This window comes from Vombatus ursinus, unplaced genomic scaffold (assembly GCF_900497805.2).
Source record: "Vombatus ursinus unplaced genomic scaffold, bare-nosed wombat genome assembly UNPS02014872.1, whole genome shotgun sequence".
Lineage (NCBI taxonomy): Eukaryota > Metazoa > Chordata > Mammalia > Diprotodontia > Vombatidae > Vombatus > Vombatus ursinus.
In genome coordinates this window covers 835,109-859,745 of record NW_020954650.1, presented here as the reverse complement: position 1 = coordinate 859,745, position 24,637 = coordinate 835,109, and the positions used below count along the sequence as shown (strand labels likewise).

The window sequence follows — 24,637 nt, the reverse complement described above, 5'->3', positions numbered from 1 at the left end:
TAATTATGCAAATATGGGAAGGATGATCCAAGGGTATGCTGGAACCAGCTCCAACAACTTGAGAGCCAATTATTAAATTTTTAGTGAGAGCATTTATCTTAGAAATTGGCAAATGCTAGAAATGAATGCTATTGTTTTGTTGATTGTTTAGAGCCAAGAAAGTGATGGATAAAATGTTAATAATGTAGATTAAACTTAAAAGTGTGTCATGCAGTTTCAGAGAGCCAGTTGCCTAATATTTAGCAGCATACCCCTGGCAATGAACTATGATTTTATCAGCCTGCAGAATGCCCTCCCATTAAGTTTCTGATTTAGTAAATGTCCTACTGAGCTGTCTAAAGCTTAGCTTAAATGACTTACCCAGGGTTATAGAACTACTAAGGGCCAGGGGTGGGAAGCCAGGTTTTCCTGACTCTAAATTCAACACTATCAATTAAATGTTTTCATCCTACCAAGTTGGAAAATACTGAAGTAGGAAATAGTAAAATGGACAAGACTATAGCTTCAGTTATAGGATTATCATGCCATGTTAGAAGTAAGTTACTGAAAATAAAACTATTAAGATGCAAATAGTATTTTTAAAAATTTATTTTTTTAAAATAGCAATTTGGCATTTACTAAAATAAATCATCTTTATCAATTTTATTGAATATTTTTCTGAGTGTAGGCATGATCCCCACTTTGGTAGAGAAACATAAATCACAGACAGTTGGATATTTTTCACTTTAGTATAATCAACTACTGATTATTCAGATGTTAATTTGATTTGTCCTTTGATTCATCTTGGCCATTTTTATTGGTTATTCCTCCTCAATCAAAGAGAAAGTCAGGGCAAGATGAATTCATTGAATTACTTGGAAAACGGTACAAAATATGGTGGGAAGAATGTCTAATTATTGCTTATTAAACTTGTTATTACATGTTGATTTTCTTTACCAGTTCCTCATTAAAAAGGAAAAAAAATCCAAGATAACAAATAAGGGAGTAATGCCACAAAATTGACTATCATTAGAATATCTGTCAATCATATGATGGCAAACCAAACAATTCTGGCTTAAAGTCCTCCAGTGATTTCAGCACCAAGGTTGCCTTTCTTGTAAGCTCTGGGTTTAATTGTTCATCTGGAACCATAACCACCTGCATCCCAGCTGCAAGGGCTGCCTCAACTCCATTTGGAGCATCTTCAAACACAAGGCACTGTGGTACAAAGAACAAGAACAAAAAGACAAGTTAGTAAGTCATTTTATGTAATGAAACATTTAAACTCAATTTTTATTATAAATACTAACACCAACATCACCATTATCATTATAATCATTATCAACATCATCATAATCACCAACATCCTCATCACAATCAGTTGGTCTTATTGTGTAACATTGGCAGGTAAAACAACTGGCAATGGTCTTACGAGTTAGTAAATACTGCTGTCTGACCAGTAAACAGGTTTTCAAGTTGCTGTTGGCACTCCAAACTTGTAGTTTAGTGAAGTTATGGTAAGAACAAACATGACTGAAATTCTGTTTAACTGTGTTAAGCCATGTCAGTAATTCTCAGTCAAAAACCTATTATATTAAAAAACAAAAATCTGTTCAATCAATAATTGAACATTACAGGCATGAGAGGAAATGATGAAAATTTCATGTTTTAAAAATATAGAGTATTTTCAGGGATGTAAATGTTTTATGTACTGTAGTCTAAAAATTAAATGGTTAGGGTGTTTTTGTTTAAAAATTCAGTTGCTTGTGTGCCAGTGTTATGCAACAAAAATCTAATTAGTACAAAAATTCAGTGCCCACCTGCAGCATCTGTTTTGGTTTATCATGTATATCCATTTTATTATCTAGATTACTTCCACAAAGGAATTTAAAAGCTTCTGTGTTCTCTTCATTCAGAAATTCACATTTAAAAGGATACTATATTCATCATCAAGCTAGTAAATGTTCTTGCTGGGTAAACGTTTCTGTGAATTTCTGATTGTGATATGCTTAAAATAGGAAACTGGCTACTGTCTATTATTTTGTAACCAAAACTAAAGGTGTACAGTGAAATGTATTTTTCAATATCACCAGAAAAGCTTGTGAAAACTTTGACTAAATTGTTCTAAATAACAGAGAATTCCTGACTGATGTTAATTATAAAGTTTTTCTATCTTTCCTTCTTCCTGCCTCTCCATTTGTAAACACTCCTCTCCAAACTATGTTTCTCGCCTAATCCCGCCTATTAGCCACCACTTACCCAAATATCCTCTTAAGAGTTGATAAGCATTTCAGGAAATATATTAACAAACTAACTAATTGGGGGGCCTAAGTATCACTTTGAACTACCTACTCTTACCCCTAACATCTTACCTCTGTAAGCCAAGAGGCAAGGATGGTTGCCAAGTCTTACTGATTCTACTCTCCTAACATCTCTGGTATACATATCCTTTTATCCCTTGACACTGCCACCACCCTAGTACAAACCTTTGTTCTTTCACATCTGGACTATGAAATTAGCCTGCTAGTTGGTCTTCTTGTTTTAAGTCTTTCCCTACTCCAGTCCATCCTTCATTCAGATGTCAAATCGATGTTCCTAACGTACAGGTCTGACCATTGTCACTCCGGTCCTCTCTTTCCCCCTTTAATAAACTCCAGTGGCTCCCCTTATCACTTCTAATATCAAATATAAAGTACTCTTTGGAGTTCAATGCCTTTCATTATCTGGCCTCCTATCTTTCTGACCTTTTATAGCTTACCTTTGTACCTGCCCCTCTCTACACTGGGAGACAGTTGTGATGGGGTTGAAAGAACGCTGGAATTGGATTAAAAGAACAGAATTCGAATCCCAGGGCTGTCAATAAGCTGTTGTGACCTTGGACAAGCTACTTAAAACTCTCTGATTTTGAGTTTCTATGTACAATGGAACCAAATTATCCTGAGACCAGGTGCATTTAAGAACAAAAGGAATATAACAAAAAGGTTTTAAAAAAATGGAATACATCTGTCAGACTTTTACAGTTCTCCATTGTTAACTGTAAGAATACTAGAAAGACCACTTGGATTAGAACATCTCTGAAAGTGATGTACTACACTGAAGAAATGGTAATGAAATCAGGAAAAATAGCTAAACCTTGCAAAATATGAAAGAAATTGAAATTGATAAATTTTAAAGGTATTTTAGGGTCTAGTTCTCAAGTCAGCTCAAAAGGGGGAAGATTCCAAAAGATTACACAATATCGCAATGAGTATTTTTATATTTCACCCCACCTCCACTAAAGTGCTTAGCATCAGCAAATAATTTATTTTCCTGCTTTCTGACCTCTATTAAATCCATAAGAAAACTATGCGTTACACGAAACAAACATCTTTTAAAAGTTAGAAGACAAAGGAAAGTTTTCCACAAATAATATTCTACGTTGAACCATATCTTGATGCTCACGTCACTGAGAGAGGCACATAATATAAGATCCCAAAATGTTTGTTATTTATTGATTTCAAGAAAGCAGATGACTCAATTTAAAGAAGATTAGGCTCAGTTGGAGGGTACTTGGAGAACAGTTCCATGCTAATGATGCAAAGCTGTCTGTTGTTGCAAAACTGTATCTCTTCAGTATCAGTATTCTCCATTTGATACTATATGGCTGTGAGTCATGGAACACCACAATCTCAGAAACACTAAAATTACACATGCTTGCAAGGTAATAAAAAGGCATGACCTAATTCTAAATAAGAGCATAATACAGAGCACCTACCACCAGTACCTCAGTTTTCTCTTTTGTAAAATGAGGAGGCTGTAGTAGATGGATCTAAAAGGTCCCTTCCTGTCAAAATCTATGAGCCTAAGTACTGCTAAAAATCTGCAAATACAAGTAGAACAAAATGCCATTTATCAAGGACTGATAAAACTGGAACAGGAAGGCCAATAATATAGTGAGAATAAAAGACTGACAAGCCGAATGGTACACTGGTGTCACTAGGTACTAAAAGAAGTTATGTCAACAAGCTTTTATTAAGTGCCTATAATGAGTTAGGCCCTGTGTTCAGCTCTAGGGATTCAAAAACATGCAAAAGTCTGTTCCTGCTCTCAAGGAGCTCACAAACTAATGTGGGAGACAGCATGAAGAAACAAGATACAAGCACGATAAATTGGAGATGATCTTGGAGGGAAGGCATCAGTAATAAGGGGTTTTAGGAAAGGCTTCTTGGGGAAGGTGGGATTTTAAGCTGGGGCTGAAGGAAGTCAGGGAAACCAGGAGGAACAAATGAAAAAGGAATTACATGAGTGACAGCCAGTGAAAATTCCTGGAGCTGGGAGACAGAGTATTACTGGAGAGTGTAGAAGGAAGGGAATAAGGTATAAAAAGACTTGAAAAATTGGAAGGGGCCAAGTTATGAAGGGCTTTAAAAGCTAAACACAGTAAGTCTTCTGGTACACTTGGACAGAGTCTTCATGGGAGATTTATAGGAAAACATAAACCACACTGGATATAAAGTTATGGAGAGGTTGAGATTTGTATTCATGAATAGAATATAAATCTGCCAAAATCAGGTTATACTACGATCAGTCCTTTGATTTGTCCTTTAACATTATGGTATCCTTAAAGCTGACTGTTTTAATAAGTTCTCCCTAATTTTCTCCATTGTTTGTCAAAGATGTCTCTTGGTTCTTAAAATCAAACTTTACTTTTGAAATACCAGCTATTTCTCACAGGCTGTTGAAGAATTCTGATTTCTACCTGTGGCAGTTTTTGAAAAGATTTTATTTTTCCCCTCCACGTTTATTCTGGTGAGCTAAGTCATCAGAGACAATTTTAATTAAAAAAAAAAATTTTTTTTAATGAATCCTCTTTCAGTTCTTTGACACTGTGAGCGCATTTTGAAGATCTGTGGTTGCTAAGCAGTTAGTTTTCTAAAATAAAAACCTAGAAGATCAACTACACAATTATGCACAAATGAAAGAGTTCTAGAAAGAATGCTTATATATTGTACAGCCCATCCATAAATGGGTCCAATTAGTTAATTGGATAATGTAATTAATAGCTAGCACTGACTGATATAGCAATTAAGATTACAGAGTTCTTTACATATATTATTTCATTTTAAACAACAATCATGGAGGTAGGTGCTATTATTATTTCTGTTTTACAGATGAGCAAACTGAGGCATAGAGAAGTTACTTGATTTGCCCAAAATCACATAGCCAATATGTCTGAAGTAGTATTCAAACTCAGGTTTTCCTGACTCCAAGTCCAAAGTTCTATATATACTGTGCCACCTAGATGTCTAATTAGAAAACAGTGCATTTCTCAATCATGACTGTTACTTGGGGCTTTTCCTTACTTCAAATTCTGTTACAGGGTCACAGGAAATACAAAGGATCAAAAATTTAAAGTGATAAAGAAAAGTATCAATAACATACACAAAAAAAATAATTGAAACATTTTTCATTGCTTGTTAATTCTTTGGGGAAATTTCCACTTATTTTCTCACGTCATATATACATGTCATGTGCATTAGTTTATGTTTACATTTTTCCCTATAATTTTCTGATTCTCTTTTAAAGACTTAAGACTTCAAAATCATAGAGTATGGACATCTGAGCTAATGCATAATGCAAGTTCAAAGGAGGTAATATGAAAGTGCTTTAAAAAACATAAAGCTCTAAACCAAATTAGTTTCGTTGGAATTGCAGTTTAAATAAGTTTGGAATTCCAAGTTTCAGTGTAAGGAAGCATAGAACATAACAGGACATAATCAACAGGGAAAAAATGAAATAAACTAGATTTATTGAGGAAAAATGCTCACAATAAGAAGTAGTCAGGGTAGATGGAAACTGGTCAGGTCTGCTGTGGCCCTTTTCAAGGGCTCTTCAGAACACAGGCCCTTCCTGTCTTCCTGACCTTCTTATACATTACTCCTCTCCATGCATTCTACATTACAGTTGAAAGGTACTTTGCAATGCCTCACACAGGATGCTTTCATCTCAGTGCCCTTGCACTGGCTGTTCCCCTGGACTTGGAATGTGTTCCATACTCTCCTCTGACTCTTAAGAATCCCTTTCTTCCTTCAATGCTTAGGTCAAATGTCACCTTCTACAAAACCAGTAAATCTGATACATTTTTACAGGCTTCTTATCCGCATCAAGCAGGGACAGGGAGTAGGAGGAGCTGAGAAGCTTGCCCCGGGAACTGGTGCACATTCGTGCTGGGAGAAATACTTGGAGAATTGATAACTAGTTGATATTCAAACTCCAGGCCCGGGATACAGGGGAGAGGACAGAGAAAGAAGGAAGAAAGGATGGAAGAAGTTTCAGACTATTGGCCTTACTTTGTCAGGGTAAAATAATTTCATTATCTGTTCTCTTTTGAACTTATCAATAATACTGTCAAGGGCATCACCATCTTCTCAGTTATCCACGTCTGCAATTCTGTGTCATTCTCTATTCGTTACTCTCACTCACCCCAATCAGTTGCTTATCATTTCTACCTCTACAGAATCTCTTTTCTCCATTAACTCATCCTTTTTTTGCCTGGACAATTATAATAACTTTCTAGTTGGTTTCCTTGCCTTCAGTCTAATCATGCCATCTTCCTGCTCAATAAACTCAAGTGGCTCCCTATTACCTCAAAGATCAAATATAAACTCCTGTGTTTGGCACTGTGTTAATCTCTGTGACTCTCCAGACTTAAACTTCCTTCCCTGGTCATCACTCTGCTAAATGTTATTTCCCTGATTAGAATGTAAGCTCTTTGAGAACAAGGATAGCCTCTCTCTCTGTATTTGTATTCCCAGCCCTTAATACTGTGACTGGCCCAGAACAGATGCTTTATCTTTTACTTTACTGAAGAGCTCATTCAAAGCTCTTTAGAACACAGGCCCTTCCTGTCTTCCTGACCTTCTTATACATTACTCCTCTCCACGCATTCTACATCATAGTTGAAAGGTACTTTGCAATGCCTCACACAGGAATGCTTTCATCTCACTGCTCCTGTCAGGATGGAACATAACCTTACAAGTAGAAAATTTTTGAGTGTTATCATTTGACCACAATAAGATGCTAATCTATATATGATGTTTGTTACACTTGGGGAAATTATTAAAGGCATAATAGTTAATGAAACTGGTTTGCCTATGATTTAAAACATTTTAAAAAAGATTACCATTAATTGGGAATGTTGTCTGATGAACAATTTCTGAGGAAAATATATGTGATCAGAATGTCATTTGTAAGAATACCACTATAATCCATCCTAATGAGTTTATCTGGAAAAAAAAAGTTGGGCTACTATAAACAGCTTCAAATTGAAAGTGTGTTTGATTATTTTTAGTATAATATCCTGTATCTTTTGGTTGAAAAATTTGTTTTCCAAATTACAGATGTGACATAATTTCAAAACAACAACACAAGTTTTTACTAACCAATTCATTATTTACTCATCCAATACACATTTATTAAACACCAGTCAATACTCAACAATTATGTTGGCTGTCAGTTTGTGTACAAACTAATTCACAATACTAAAGTGAACTGGTTGTCTTAGCATTATTAATTTTTTAATTTAAAGCATTATTGATATGTTTTTAATCACCAAAATTTCTTCCAGCATCTTTCCCTTTCCAGAGAGCCACCCCATTTATTTTGACATTATTTATATGTACCCTGAGGTGGCTATGGAAACCAATGCTGGTATGCATATCCAATATACACAAATCTGCTAAATATAGATTTCAGGCACCATGCTAAGTGCTGACAATAAGAAGAAAGACAAAACCTCTACTTTCAATGAGTTCACAATCTAACAGGCAAGAAAACACGAAAACAATGACATACAAACAGAATATAGAGAGGATAAATTGAAGCTAATCAACTAAGAAAAGGCCTAGATTTTAGAAACAGAGTACAAGGAGGCCAGTGTCACTGGATGGGGGAAGTTAGGTGTAAGAAGACTGCAAAGGTAGGAAGGGATCAGGCTATGAAGGACTCTAAATGCCAAACAGAGGACTCTACATTTGATCCTGAAGACTAAAGGGAGCCACTGGAATTGATTAATTGGCAGTGGCATGGTCAGACCTATACTTTAGAAAGATCATGCTGACAGCTATCTAGAGGCCTGGAATGGGGAGACCCTTGAGTCAAGGAGACTAACCAGAAGAATATTTAATAGTCCAGGCAATAGGTCATAAGGGCCTGCATAAGGGTATGGCTGTGTCCAGAGAAAAGAAGGGTGTTTATATGAGAGATATTACAAACTGAATTGATAGGACTTGACAAATGATTGGTTATAAGGGAGTGAGAGACAGTGAGGAGTCAAAGATCACACCTAAATTGGAACCTAGGTGACTACAGTAATCCCCTCCACAGTAACAGAAAAATCAGGAAGAGGAGAGGACTTGGGGTGGGAATAATATAATGAATTATTTTGGATATATTGAGTTTAAGATATCTTTGGGACATCCAGTTTGAGATCTCCAATAAGGAGTTAGAGATCCTAGAGGTTAGGAAAGATGTTAAGGATGAAAAGTACATCTGAGAATCATCAGCATAGAGATGATAACTAAATCCACGGAAGCTGATGAAATCACAACATGAAAGAGTATAAAGGGAGAGAAGAAGACAGCTGGAGCTAGCCACAGCTGGCAGGTGACATCTCAATTAAGGTCCAGCAAAGGAGACAAAAGGAACAATCAGGTTGGAAGAGAACCAGGAGAAAGTACTGCCATGGGACCCAGAAAGAAAAGAGTATCAAGAAGAGGATGACTGAGTGTTAAAAGCTGCAGGGATTCAAGAAGAATGAGGACTGAGAAAAAGCCATTAGATTTGACAATTAAGAGATCATCAGTAAATTTGGAGAGAGAAGTTTTAGTTGCATTATTAGGAAGTCATTGTATAAGTGGTATACACACTACAACCGAGTCCAAAGGCCATACCTGGCCATCTATTTTTGTACAGTCTGTGAACTAAGAATTGTTTTTTAGATTTTTAGGTTCTGAAGGGCTGCAATGTTGTTAAAATTAGGGAAATGCATATTTTACTATTTGTATTTATCTTAGCATTAAATTCTGTAATAAAAATATTTGCAGAAGTAATTTTTGATTTCTTAATTTCAGAAATAATCATCAATGTGGCTACAGCTAGACTTGGGAGTCAGGAAACCTGAGCTCAAAACCAGTCTTAGACAAATGAATGAATGAATGAGTGAATGGATGGATGCAAATTGAAGAAAATTCATTTTTCAAGCATTTTTGATCTTAATTTTTTGTTTGTAGAGCTAAGGTGGGAGGTTGGGGAGGAAACAGTACCCACAATTAGGTAAGGCAGCTGAGAAGACTATGGAAGAGATGACTGGAGAGCCAGAAGTGAAATGAAACATGGTTAGGCCCTTTTGTGAAATAGTGCTTCTTGAGAGGCAGTCACCCCAAGGAGAACAAGGTCCCAGAGTGGACACTACTCCAGAGGCAAAGATGACTAAATGGCAAGGTTATGAAGTGGCACTTACTTTGACTCTGGCAAGTCATTTAACTCTTCTCAATCTCAGTTTCCTCAACTATAAAATGTGAATACTAATAGCACTAATGTTATGATGATGAAATGAGATAATATGTGTAAACCCTAAACCTTGAAAACCCTAAAGTACTATGAAATGCAAGCCAATATTATTCTAATCATTCTGTCAGGAGCAGCCTTAAAGTAAATTATGAAGGCCACAGAAGAGTTAACAATTCTTTGTCCAAAGTGGGCCTTCAGTGATTATGTATGATTTGATTTTGATTTACCAAATAGTAAAAATCAGCATTGACACAAATAGACTTACAATTACATTCACTGGAGTTGAAAGCCAAATGGCTGAATCAACTGTACCACAGAGTCCATTGTTTGCTTTTTCTTTGGAAAATGTCCAGTCTTTGAAAATTCATGATTTAGCATCCCTGAAGGGGACAGAAAGAGCCTCAAAGAGTTTCCTATATCTTTCATTCAAGAAAATTATATCATGAGACAGTGTTTCCACATTAAAATGGATGTACATAAATAAAACACTGAGCAAAAAACTTCAATATAGCACAAAAAGCTTTTTATCCTTTATCTTTTTAAAATACTGATTCCATGTCCGTCAATCTGTCAACAGCCATTTAAAGTAAATCAAGTAAAACTACAAAAAGATCTTCTGTGTTTGGAGGTCTAATAAGGCAAATTTTAATTACTTGTTTCTAGTGGGCCAACATAACTCCTTTTCTACTAACAATTTCTTTATATCATTAGCAAAAATGTCACCTTACATCTGTTATCATTTTAAACTAGTTGCATTACAAATGGATAGCCTTGTTTATAAAGTGGCCTCCTTCACTCTTTGGAGTGAGGGGAGGAGAGGGTAAGAATGATACCTCTCAAAAGGCTAACATATGACTGATTTTAAATACATAAAAATTATATTCTGTGCACCATCTAATCTTTGCTGTATATCAGTGTGTGTAAATATAAGTTGCATTTTAATTCTCAAATATTTTCACAACAGAACAATAGCCTTCAAATCTAAAGTCAAGGTGGCTTGTAGAATTTAATGAGAACCCTATACACTGTGGAGCAAAATCCTACACTTTCTGTGGTGCAACAAGAGAACCACGTTTCATGCCACTTTTTATACATGCCACTTTTTAAAGGATATATGCCACCTTTTATGTAATATATGCCACTTTTTAAAGGAATTTACTTAAAAGAGTTGACACAACAACATTATCATGGCATCCTGAAATGGCCTTCACTGATTTATACAAAGAGACCGAAGTGACTGACATATTGACTCAAAATTCATTGTATAAGTGAAATTGATAATTATTATAGAAGACAATAACTCATAATGAAAAAGCTTAACCAATTCACTGGAACTACAGGCAATTAAAACTGTTAACTACCAAAGAAGCCAGGCAAATGACCCATAATTACGTTAGATTTAATATGACAGCAGGATGTATTAAGTCTTTCAGTCTTTCTTGCTATTGATACCTACTGAATATGGCACAGCAACACATTTAACAGATGATGAAAGATTTACAAAGGTCACAACCAAAATGAATTTATTTCCTTGTCTGCACAAGGATGTCATAACTATTCTTCCAAGTTTGATACATAAAAATAAAGCACAATGATTCCTATATTACTTTAAGTCAGTGGTCCAGCAATAAAACATTTAAAACATTCAGAAGGTTTCTTATTTTTTCATTTTGTTCTCAATGCTCATGTTCATGTTCAATAATTGTCTCTAAGGATGCTATTATTTTCAGGGTTACTCTAACATATACATGTGTATATATGTGTGCATGTATATATGTGTGTATATATATGTGTGTGTGTGTGTGTGTGTGTGTATTTGAGGCTGGCAATGAATCAGATAAATTTGAGTAAAATGCATTTTATATATTTTCAACAAGCAATCTGATTTTTAAGTATAAATGCTAATTTTAATTAAAAACACTTAAAACAAATAAGTAAATGAGGATTCTCATTTACAACATAAAAATGGCTGCCCTCATTTTCTACTACAAATAACTAATTTCAGTAAGCTTTTAATCATATGTTATCTGTGTAGCTTTTAGATTTAATTCTAAAAGTACAAACAAAATTCCATATAATGTATTACAATGTGATAATATAAGACTTTAAGGTTGTTTGGGCAGTTTACTGCATTTCTGGAAATCAGAAGCAATCCATGAAATCAAGTATTGTACCTATATTTAAACAAACTAAGCCACATGAAAAACTACATTTTACATACACTCACTCATATACATAGAGTGCTATATGGCTAGGAATTCCATCATGTAAGTTATATTCAGAGGGAAAGATCTGAGAGTTGAAAGGGATCTTTGAAATTCATCTTGTCTAATGCCTCATTTTATAGAAGAGAAAACTGAAGGCAATCAATTTGAAGTTACCCTGAGGGTATGGAATGTCTTATATTTATATACACAAGTCTTAGCACAGCTCGTGGTATCTAGTAAACTCTTAATAAATATCTTATCATTTATTCATCATGATACTCCCAGTTATAAATTTAGTCCTATTTTCTCTCCTGAGCTTCAGAACATAACAATGAAAATGGTGATTTCAAACTAGATGTGCCAAAGACATCTCAAACTCAGTATGTTCAAAAATATTCATTACCTTCTCCCCTCAAATCTTCTTGTTTTCCAGGGCAGTTTTTTTTAAAATACATATCCTCTATTATACATTTTTTCTTCAATGGTCAGCTTATATTCTAATATTTCTTGCTGTATCATGTAATCACTGATTTCTGTTTTATCCATTCTAGTTTTCAGGGTGTCCATTACTTTTCAAGTTTTAGCACTTTTTCTTCTAATACAGTAATTCTCTTTCTAATTCTTCCCCCCAGAGCTTTAATTTCATGTTTCATCTGTTATTTCATTTATTCTAAGTATTCATATAGTCCTTGTGGAAACTAGATTTTTTTTTCCCCTTTGAATCTCTGTCTGTAATTGTTACAGAATTGTTCTCTCTCCCTCGAGGCACTAATTAATCAATTAATTTCTAGAGCTACTATAATTTTACACTGATTTTTATTTTCTTAGTTTATTCATTTCTCCAGCTTTAGTTCCCATATTGGGGCTTTATGCCAGGCTCAGACTTTGGCATGTCCTGCTATTTTGGGTGAGGGTGGTCAATCCTGCTTGATCTCATTCTGGGTTCCTATGCTGCTCTTCCCCTGGAAGGGTTAATTGGACCTTCAGAACCCTCTATGGTGTTTCAGGAGATAATGTAGAGCCCCTGGGATTCCCTAGTCCATATGTTCTATTAGTTACTGTGACTTAAGAGTGGCTTTCCAAGGACCCCACTGTGAGCTTCCATGATCCTGAGAATTTTTTTACCATTCTGGGGTTTTTGCTGGAAAACCCTCAGCTCCTGCTGTCTGGGGACACAGAACCCTGTAGCCTACACACCTTTGGCCTATCACACTTAACATATTACTGGCTTGTTTGCCTGAGCTAGCCCTGGCTTTGTAGGTAGCCCCTTCTACTGCCCATAGGCCTTTGGCTATTTTTTTTCTTTGGATTTTTAAAAATCATTACTTTGTCAGGTGTGAATTTTAGTTTTTTTTATTGGAGTAAGTATGTGTGCACTGAGCAGTTTGCTTCTGTTCATGTAGCCATCTTGGCCACAAGTATTTACTCTGTCTTTTTAACAACTAGAATAGCAGAGTCCAAGCTTTGGCACATTGTATCAAGTCCCTGACCTTGAAGGGGCTTTCAAGCTAACAGGAGATAAACATAAAAGAAAAATTACAACATAAGGCAATGCAGTATAGATGGTAAGGAAAAAAGAGGAGATATTCACTAAAGAGCTAGGAAGACTTCACAGAAGTCACACAGAAGAGCATTTGAGGCAAATAAAATTGAACAAAGGCATGGAAGGTAGAAATGTCCATAATGTTAACTAAGGGACAGTAAGTAATCCAATTTAACTTGAGTAGAGGTGTGGTAGAGGGAAATAAGGGGTGATAACACTGAAGAATTAGGTAAGGAAATTCCCTGGAGGAAGTTAAAATCTGGGTGGTCTGAGAAAATATGTAAGGCAGAAAGATAATCACCTAAGACATTAGATAATAACAGTAAGTGACATCATAAAGTTCTTTATATACATTATATCATCTGTTCTTCGTAACAACCTTATGAGGAAGCTATTCCAGGTGTTATTATCCCCATTTTACAGATGAAGGAAATGGAATTCAAAGAGATCATGTGACTTGCCCAGTCACACACATAATGAATGTTGAAGGCAAAATTCCAACCCAGGCCTGAACTTATGTGTGGTTGTATGGTTTGTCCTTCGTTCTCGAAGAGGACCATGTCATCAGGTAGATGAAGACATGACTTGTGATTGCCTTTGATTTGAGTAAGGGAGGGCTGTGCAAAGTAATCAGCCTCACTTTTTTCTCCAGAGCCATCTGAGTCCAATGGCCTGATATCTGTCAGGACGACTGGAGGTGGCCCAGGATGCAATGGGAGACCTTGGCCCTTTTAAGCTAAGGTCTTTTCAGGTTCTCACTCTAAGTCTAATGCTCTTTCCATTATACTACACTGCCTGCCAATAAGTTATATGGTAGAGATTAAGCAAATGGACAGAAAGTGCCAAGTTAACTGGCTTAGAAAGGGGCTAGTTCAAGGAAAAAGTGAGGCTTGATGCAGACCCTCAAGGATATCAACTTGTATAGGTAGAGAAGACAGAGGAAGTCAATCTTGGTAGGCATATGAGCATGAGTAGAAGTTCAAAGGTGGGAATAAAAATGGCATACTCATAGAATAACTTATAGAGTAGCCTGGGTGGGACAGAAGATGTTTATTGGACAAAAAACTGGAATAAGTGGTTGGGATTATAAAGTTCTAAAACTGGATTGCAGTTTGAGAGTTTATGTAGTTCGGCCCCCTGTTTTCAAGACTAGGTAGTTGACTAAAACAATCAAAACACAGAGATGATATTCCATCCTTAAAGGTCTCTTGGGGATACAAGGGCATTTGGATAAATCTTTTTTTTTTTTAACAATGATGAGACAGACAAGTGTAGATATGACTGACAACAATTATCTTCTGGTTCATAAACAGAATAATTCTAGCTAAAGATTTATGTGTAATATTCAATCAGTACTTGGGGGATTCAAATACCAAAGTACTTTTTAAAGTACTAAAAAACAACTTATTTTAAAAATTACTTCTTATTCGCAAATTTTTTAATAGAAAACAAGACAGAGGAATATGGTACTAAACAAAGTCATAGGAATGCATAATAATTTAAACTTAAATCCTTTAAACTCTGGAACCTCCACTGGTCCCTGCACACTTCTCATGCTGGAATATCCCTCTGTCATGACAGTCCACTAGGGAAGTCTTCTTAGGGCCTCCATTTTGGAAAACTGGTCCACGCCAGGCAAACTTCATTCTTCTCATGGCCATGCTTCTGAATTTAAAGACTTCAACACTATGCTGCTAAGTGGTACCTCTAACCTCTTCTTCCCTCTTCCACTTCCCCATTTGTGCGTTGTCTTCAACCATTAGAAAATAGGCTGCTTGATGGCAAGAATTATCTTTCTTTCTGCTTGTACTTACATCCTCAGTACTTAGCAAGTGCTTAATAAATCTTGCCTTGGTGAAAATGTAAAGGCTAGATTTATAATGATTATCTTTAAAATGAGGGAGTTCAATTAGATACTATCTGACAATCCTTTCCAGATAAGGAAATGGGGGGAAAAAAAAGTCTAGTAAATTATAATTACTTTTTAAATTCAGAAAAAGCAGAAAGGTACTTAGGCAAATAGTGAGGCAGATGACTTAAGTGAATAATACTGCTGAACATAGTGAGTACAGATTGTAAGAATGAGGGAGAAACTGTAGAAAGAATGAGAGAAATACAAAATTTTAGGCAATGTTGAAGAAATCTGAGGAAGAAGAAAATTCCTAGCCAACAGCATGGAACTGTGATTACTGTCATGAGTAAGTAAAAGATAAAATGAGGACTGGAAAACAAAAGGATAAGGGGAAACTGAACATGGTTTCAAGTTTTGCAGTTAAAAGGTAAACAAGGCTGCAGTAATGTAAGGATTGTCCTATTACTCTAAGCTCCCAGACACTGTGTTGATAAGCATTTTATTTAAAAAACAACAACAACAACAAACTTTTCTCCTGATTCATCTCATATATTCAGGACATCTCAATGCAGGGAGCATATATTACAGAGGCTTTGTGTGAACTGTCCTACATGGCTCTAAATTATTAAGCCTAGAAGTTGACTTTTATCCTTTAAGGGCACAAAGATATTTTCAAGCTATCACATGCTCCCAAAATAATGCTCTCCCTAAACATTCTAGATCCATCTGGTCTTTCTTAAAAACAACAGTGAATAGCTTATATTGTGGCTTTTTTTTCCTCTTTTTAACATTACTTTTCAATTGTTTAAGACAATCATCCTAAAAGAATAGTTGACACAAGCTTTTCTATCCTCAATCAGTTAAGAAGTTGTTATCAATGATCCCTTCCCTGGTTCAGCAAAGGCAGCATGAGGGATTGACTCCTTTCATTTTACAAATAGCAGCTCATCCTCCTCAGAAAGAACAGGGATGTTTGTGAAAATACATATTTGCATTATCCAAACTTTTATAATTCAATAACGCTGCTGTCTGCTCTCTACAGAGACAGACAACTGGAGATACACAGAGAGAAAGACAGAGCAAATATGTATTTTATTACAAAGGTTTTTGTTAAAAAAAAAATTTAGCTTAGTGTCTCCCTGTTCATCATGACCTCCTGATCTTGAATTGCTAAGACTGATCCTATCTCTATTCAACCACACTGTTTCGACAAAAACTATAAGCTTATTTACCCAAATTTACTGAAGTTTAGACCTTTACCATTTGACATATAAAGTTAGACCTTTCCCATCCTGGACCAAGGCAGTTAGGAATGTCCTTTCGCAGATCAAGATCTTTCATGAGCGCACACAGTGTAGAACTTAAAAGTACAGCAAAGTAGGAGGAACCTTACAGTTCATATGAAAATCAATATTCTTTTCTGAAAAGACCAGTCTTACATTTTGGTTATGATCAACTTTGAAGACTGTTGTCTTAGATGATAGCATTTACACTAATAGGGAACAATGACAAGCCCCAAAGCCTGAAATATCTTTCATCCCTCTGCAGACCTGGAATAACATATCCCATATCTTAAGTGTCTAGAGTCACTTGATAGCTTTTCCCTGACCATTTGAGACTAAGAACTGGCTAATTATACTTTCAAATTTTATCCCATTAAATTTGGCTCCAAATATGTAAGTTTTGAGCAAGGATTACTTTTTATTCCACTAGCATCACCAATGACTTACCACAAAAGGTACTAGTTAGAGAGCATTCGCTAAGGAAATCCAATCCACAAGTGTTTAGTTAAGTAAAATAATTACAGTGAGGAGAAGAAAGATGTACAGATCAGATTCAGTAAAGATGTTGCCTGTATCACTGAATTTCAAACTTGAAAAGTACCTCAGAAATCATCTAGTCAAACTGTTACTGTAAAAAAGAATCCCTACAACAATAATCAATAGATAAACATTTATTAAATGCTTACAAACAACACATGTAACCAGCAGTTATTCTGCCTTAGCTTGAAAATATTTAATGAGGGAGAGAAAGAGCCAAGGTGGTGGAATAAAGGCTGGGATTCACCTAAGCTCTTCCAAATTTCCCTCCAACAACTTTAAAACAACTTTCCCTCCAACAACTTTAAAACAATGCCTCAAAACGAATGGTGGAGTGATACAACCAACAAAAAGAGATGAAAAAATTTTCCAGCCCAAGACAGCTTAGAAAGTTGACAGGAAAGGGCTTTCTCACTAGAGTGAGAGTAGAGTATAGTCTAGTTCAAGTCATTCCATGGCACACCAACAGCAGGCCTTGGGGGTGACTGAATTTGACAGCGGTGACTTGTGGAGTTTTTAGCCCAGACACTAAGGGAGTCAGAAAACTGATCAGAAAGCTCACGTCCTGAAAAGAGATCCCAAAATGAAAACTCCCAGGAATATTATTGCCAAATTCCAGAGTTCCCAGGTCAAGCAGAAAATATTGCAAGCAGCCACAAAGAAATAATTCAAATATTGTGAAGCCACAGTCAGATTTAGAAAGGATTTAATAACTTCCATGTTAAAGGATCAGAGGGATTGGAATGATATTCCAGAGAGCAAAGCAGCTAGGACAACAAACAAGAATCACCTACCAAGTGAAACTGAGTATAATCCTTAAGGGAAAAAAAAATGGACACCTAATGAAATACAGGACTATCAAGCATTCCTGATGAAAAGACCAAAGTTATTTCAAGCATTCCTGATGAAAAGACCAGAGTTGAACAGAAAATTTGATTTTCAAATACAAGACTCAGAAGCATAAAAAGATAAACAGAAAAGAAATCATAAGGTATTTAATAAGGTTACACTATTTACATTCCTACATGGGAAGATGATACTTGTAATTCCTAGGCACTTTATCATTATTAGGGAGTATGCATAGACAGAGGGCATGGGTGCAAAGTGGTTATGATGGGATGATATCCATTAAAAAAAATTAAGGCGAGAAAGAGAAGGATACACTGGGCAAATTATCTCTCATAAAAGAGGCATGAAAGAGCTTTTACAGTGGAGAAAGAGGAGAAGGGATGGAGAGCAATGTTTGAAATTTACTTTCATTGGAACTGGCTGAAAGAAGGAATAACATATATACACAGTCGAGTAGAGAAGTCTATCTTACCTATAGATGAGTAGAGTAAAAATACTTGGAAGGAGATTACAGCAATATGACACAAAAATCATATACTATAACCAGGTGGAATTTATGATAGAAATGCAGAGCTGGGTTCAATATTAGGAAAACTGTCAGCATAACTTACCATATAAATGATAAAACCAAAAAAATCTCAATAGATGCAGAAAAAGCTTTTGACAAAGTACAATATTCATTCCTATTAAAAAAATAATTAGAAAACAGAAATAAATGGAGCTTTCCTTAAAATTATAATTAGTATTTATCTAAATCATCAGCAAGCATTATCTATAATGGGGATAAGCTAGGAGCCTTTCCAATAAGATCAGGGTTCACGTGAAGCAAGTATGTTCATTAATCATCACTATTATTCAATATTGTATTAGAAATGCTAACTATAACAATAAGAGAAGAACAAAAAATTAATGGAATTAGAATAGGCAATAAGAAACAAAATTATGATTTATATTTGGAGTATCCTAGAGAATCAATTAAAAAACTAGTTGAAATAATTAACATTAGCAAAGTTATAGGATATAAAATAAAGCCACATAAATCACCAGATTTTCTATATATTACCCATAAAGTACAGCAGCAAGAAATAGAGGAATTCCATTTAAAATAACTGTAGACAATAAAAAATACTTGGGAGTCTACCTGCTAAGACATACCCAGGAACTATAAGAATACAATTACAAAACACTTTTCACACAAATAAAATCAGATCTGAACAACTGGAAAAAATATTAATTGCTCATGATCAAGCAAATACTGTATTCTTCCTGGGTGAGAGTCAGTGTTATAGTCACATGAAAACATGCTCTAAATCCCTATTGATTAGAAAAATGTGAATTAAAACAACTATGAGGTATCACCTCACACCTATCACATTGGCTAATATGACAGAAAAGGAAAATGATTAAAGTTGGAGGGGACGTGGAAAAACTGGGACACTAATGTACTCTTGGTTGAGTTATTAAACTGCTTCAACCATAATGGAAAGCAATTTGGAACTATGTCCAAAGAACTATCAAACTGTGCAGACACTTTGACCCAGCAACACCACTACTAGGTCTTTACTCCAAAGAGATTAAAGAAAAAAAAAAAGGAAAAGGAAAAGGAAAAGGCCCTATATGGACAAAAAGATGTCTATCAGTTCTTTTTTTTTGGTGACAAAGAATCAGACATTGAGGGGATGCCTATCAATTGGAGAATGGCTGAACAGGTTATGATATAAGACTGTGAGGGAATACTACTATGTCTTAACAAATGACAAGCAGGAGGCATGGAAAGATTTATATAAACTGATGCAAAGTGAAATGAGCAGAACCAGAACACTGTACACTGTAACAGCAATATTGTACGATGATGATTAACTGTGAATGACTTACCTATTCTCAGCAATACAAAGATCCAAGACAATTCTGAAAGACTCATGATGAAAAATGATATACACCTCCAGAGAGAGAACTGATGGAATCTGAGTGCACATCAAAGCATACTAATTTTTACTTTTTTTTTCTTTTTGTTTGTTTTCTTTTTGTCTGTTTTCTTTCACAACATGACTGATATGGATATATGTTTTGCATGACTGCCCATGTATAACAAATATCAAATTGCTTGCCCTCTCAGTGAGGTAGACGATAGGTAGGGAGGGAAGTAATGTGGAACTCAACATTTAAAAAAAAATCAAATGTTAAAAATTGTTTTTACACATACCTGGAAAAATATTTAATTAAAAAAAACTAATGAGCCAGAACCTACAACCTCCCAAGGCAGCCTATTCTACTTTTGGACAGGTCTATTTATTAGTAAGCTTTTCTTAACATCACATGTAAATTTACCCACTGACAACTTCTACCCACTATATGTAATTCTGTCTTCTGGGGCGAAACAGAACATATTTTTTTCCATTTTCCACATGACTATCATTCAAGAATGTTTTCCCTTAGCATTTTCCAGGCTAAATCTCTCCATTTGCATTAATTGATCCTCAGATGGCATGGATTCACTGAACTTCCTCTGGAAGCTTTCTTTTCCAAAAATGTGGGACACAGAATTGGTTCTAAGTGTGGTCTGACCAGGGCAGAGTATACCTTCCTATTTCTGGAAACAATGCCTTTCAATGCAGTCTAATAGCTAATTGACTTTTTGGCAGCAATAGTGTACTATTGATTCATATTGAGGTATGCTAGAGAAATGAAATGAACTGGCGCTTGTTCAGCGGAAGGCAATAGGGACGGTAAGAGGACTGGGAAAAACAAAACAAAACAAAAACAACAACCATATATTCAATAAAGGCACTGAAGGTAATTAACTTGAAAAGATCTAAGGTAGACATAAATGTAGTATAAATAGCTAGCTACATAATGATAAAGAGGAAAAGCAATTTGATTTGTTCAGTTTGGTCTCATAGCAGAATTAGTAAAGTGTGGAAAATGTAGAAAGGTAGATTTTGGCTACACTTGTTAGCCAAAAAAGTAGAGTTGTCCAAAAGTAGAGTAGGTTGCTTTAGGAGGCAGTAGGTTCCCCATCACTTCACATTTAATATATACAGGCAAAGATAACCCTTTGTCAAGAAGAATGCAAAGGAGTTTCTCTTTCATATAGTAAATCCAATTAGACTCCTGATTTAACAATACAACTTTGATACTATGTGATCCTACGAACACATACTTGGATTTCAGAAAATCTGGACGATATAAAGAAATGAGGGCTAGATGACAGATGGATTCATTGCTGTATAAATGGACAGGACAAAAAAGTTGATAATTAATATATCTATGCAACTTTAACGCAGTCAACTGTCCTAGGAAATCTGTCCTTGCCCTTATAAAGCTATTTAATTTTTTAAATAATGACAAAGGTTTGTCTTGTACTTGAATTTTTAAAAGGTATTATACTTGGATTAAAAACAAATAACAGCAGAAATAAAGAATGGGCAATGTGTGGCTATCAACAGTTTGTGTGGGGTTTTAGGGGACAGCAAGTTCTGTGTGAGACAACAGGCAAAAAAAAGGTACTATGGTCTTGGGTTGCATTAAAAGAAGAGAGGCTCTAGGATGAAAGAATGAAAGAAATTTTCACTGTATTCTGCTCTACTTGGATCATATCTTCAGTATTGTGTTCATTCCTGGACACTACATTTTAGAAGAAACACTGAAAAATTCTAGTGCATCTAGAGGTCAGGGGACTGGAAACCATGTTATATGAGGTATGAATGAAGAAACTGAGGATATCTGGTTTGGAGAAGATTTAGGAAATGTGATAGTTGGTGCTAAAAACTAGAAACCCTTTCATATGGAAGAGGAACTGGACTTGTTTTGCATCTACCCAGAGGAAAGAATTAGTAGCAGCAGACAGAAGTTTCTGATACACAGATCTTAGTTTAGTGCAAGGAAAAACCTTCAAAGCTATCCAAAAGCTATCCAAAAATAGAACGGATTGTTTTGGGAGGTAGTACATTCCAAATCATTGATATTCTTCAAGTGAAAGTTAGATAGCCATTTGTCAGCGACGTTGAGGCTATTTATATGATTTTGACCAAGATTATTCCAATGAAGAAGAATATATTTAATAACATGATGATTAATAGTTTAAACTTTTTATTTACAACACCTAGAAATTTTCATATGTTATTTCATGTCCCATAACATACTCAGACTTCTTGCTGAAGTCTTGCCCTTAAAATGTATCATAATAATAGCTAACATGTGCCAGGTAGGGTGCTAAGTGCTTTACAAATATCACATTTGATCATCACAACAACCCTGAGAGACAAATGCTATTACTCCATTTTACAGATGAGGAAACTGAGGCAAATAGAGGCTAAGTGACTTGCCCAGGGGTCAAACAACTAGTAAGTGTCTGAAGATGAATTTGAACTCAGGTATTCCTGTCTGCCTGACCCAGACCCAATGCTCTATTCACTGCACTACCTATCATGCCATTTATTTGTATGTTTCTTGGCTACCCGTGCACGCACGCGCGCGCGCACACACACACACACACACACACACACATCCATGCTGTTTCTTTAATCTGAAGTAATGCTTTAAGGGCACAGGAAATTAAATTGCCAGGCTTTCCTGCTTAAATATACTTTCTAATAAAATTTAGTTCTAAAATAACATGCATCACTCCAAAACTGATACAAAAATCATCTAGGATAATTTTTAGGAAACAGATACAAAACTTAAAGTTTCTTAATCCAGTACAACAGGGGAAATCAAGTATAATCTAATAATGTCCTTCATTTCCCTTCCTCATTCTGAATTCTGTTGGTAAGAGAAATAGTCTTGTGATTTTTAGTTTCTCAGTACTCTATAAGGGGCAATACTTCATATTTAAACTCTAACATATAAGACTAGTAACTGATTTTACTCATTAAAGAATTTAATACTTTTACTAAAGTTAAGACCTTTTATGTTATTATATTTGTTGGATAAATGTTAAGAGTTATACCTCATGAAAACAAAGTTCTATTACAGTACAAGCTAGGTATTAGTTATTTCAATAAATTACAAATGATAGATCATCTATATGATATTGATTTGGAAAACATTTTTATAACTAGTAATTAAATGTTTTAAAAAATATTTAGTTGTTGTCATATACTAGAGAGAACCTGTTTTTTTTCTAATGAGGTTCATTGATGGCATTCCCTCTATACTAATACCATTCCAAACAGTTAAATTAAGTTTCACTGCATTATCTACTGCTTTTCATTATATGAAAATGATATTATTATAAACTACAAATTATAAACAGTTTGATAATATAAATGTAAACCATGATATCTCATAGGCTTATTCCTGGTACATGGAAAACATCAAACAAAAACATATACATTACATAATAACAGAGTACTAAAAAAGCCATTTAGCATTTATGTTCATAGAACCAAATTATAAAAATAAATTTTAAAGCAACCCCACTGCAGCTTTACTAACACAGCACCATAAAATAGCTTTTGGGTTATTGCTTAGGTAATTTGCATTTTTCTTTTTGATATCAGATATAAAAAATTCTAAAAAATAATGGAAAATGAGTCGCAGAGTGACCCATTTACCAGCAGTCTTATTGAAATAGAATTGAATAAATACATCTTAAACAGCTACAGTATTTGCAGTTCTGAATTCCTGCTGTGTTAAATGTCTTTGCAAATTTAAAGAAAAATGTTAGATTTTTTTTGTGGGGGGGAGGGAAGAGATCACATCCAATTAAGTTTGTCTTAAGTGTCTAAAAAATATCAGTAGCAATCATTAACCATACTTGATTCTTAAAATGAGGGCATACATGCATTTAGCTGAACCAGAGGTACAGATGCATAGGAGGTATTAAAATTTGCTTTCTGGGGAGATCAAATCTTCCCCTTCATTCCATTAGGTATATTGAATACTAGACTATTATGTTTTGTTTTGTTTTTTTGTTAAAATACTGTGAATATAGTACTGTTAAAATGTATTCATAAATCCTCGAATGGAGCATTCCATGATGACGAGTGTAAAAACCTATGAATGAGTGCACAGATCATTCCAAAACTATGACTATCATGCCCTGCAGTCTTAATTTGAAGTGTCTGCGTAAAATAAACTTCAGTCGACTATATATGTACAAGAGTTTCCTACTCACACATTAGTACCTAGTTGTTACTTTTTATATACAAAATGGAGTGATGACTAGGACAGATAGGAGTGTGTGGAATGACTTCTTCTGGAACAGGTGCAACATTAAAGTAACAATCATTTGTGAGAATATTTTAGGCAGTTACTAGAAGGGCAACCAGCTCTATTTGCATACGTCAAATGCCCTTCAATGTAAGTAATTAGAATATTCTGAATTCTTTGCTGTTATATAAACAATGTTTTAATTTAAGACGAGATCCAGTAGCGATTTTTTAAAAGTAGATTACAATTGAAATAAGGTTACTTGAAAGTAAGAAGGGAAAACCCGGGGGCCTGAGGAGACAGAGAGGACAAGGAGAAGGGGAAAAATGAATTTTAAATTTCTTGCTCCTATTCAAGATTCAATCAAGTGAAAGAATGTGCTTCTGTAACTGACAGTTGGACACAGACACTGTGACTCTGTGGAGTAATGAGAAGGTCACATTTACATGCAAAGTTACTCTGATCATTCTGGATGGCTGGAGCATTCTTTTTATAGAGGGTTGTGTGTGTGTCTGGAGGACAACACACTAAGAACTTTTGTGAGGCATCTTGAGTGCTGAGTTTCAAGAATTCCCAGGCATCCCTGAGACAGTATTTGATTATATGAACAGCAGAAATTTAGTTCAATCAACAGTCCTCCAGAATATCAACAGCAAAGTATTACTCTTATGCATGATGTTTTTGG

At 35.2% G+C, this 24,637-nt stretch overlaps 1 protein-coding gene across 1 annotated transcript in view; it reads right to left on the bottom strand.

Annotated features, from left to right (window-relative positions):
* Positions 1–588: 588 nt before the first annotated feature.
* Positions 589–24,637, bottom strand: part of PUDP (pseudouridine 5'-phosphatase) — a 186,531-nt gene continuing 162,482 nt past the window's right edge. The window contains exon 4 of the mRNA XM_027842422.1: positions 589–1,197. Coding sequence (XP_027698223.1) covers positions 1,021–1,197 — 177 coding nt within the window. The 3' untranslated portion in view covers positions 589–1,020. The remainder of the gene's footprint in view (positions 1,198–24,637) is intronic.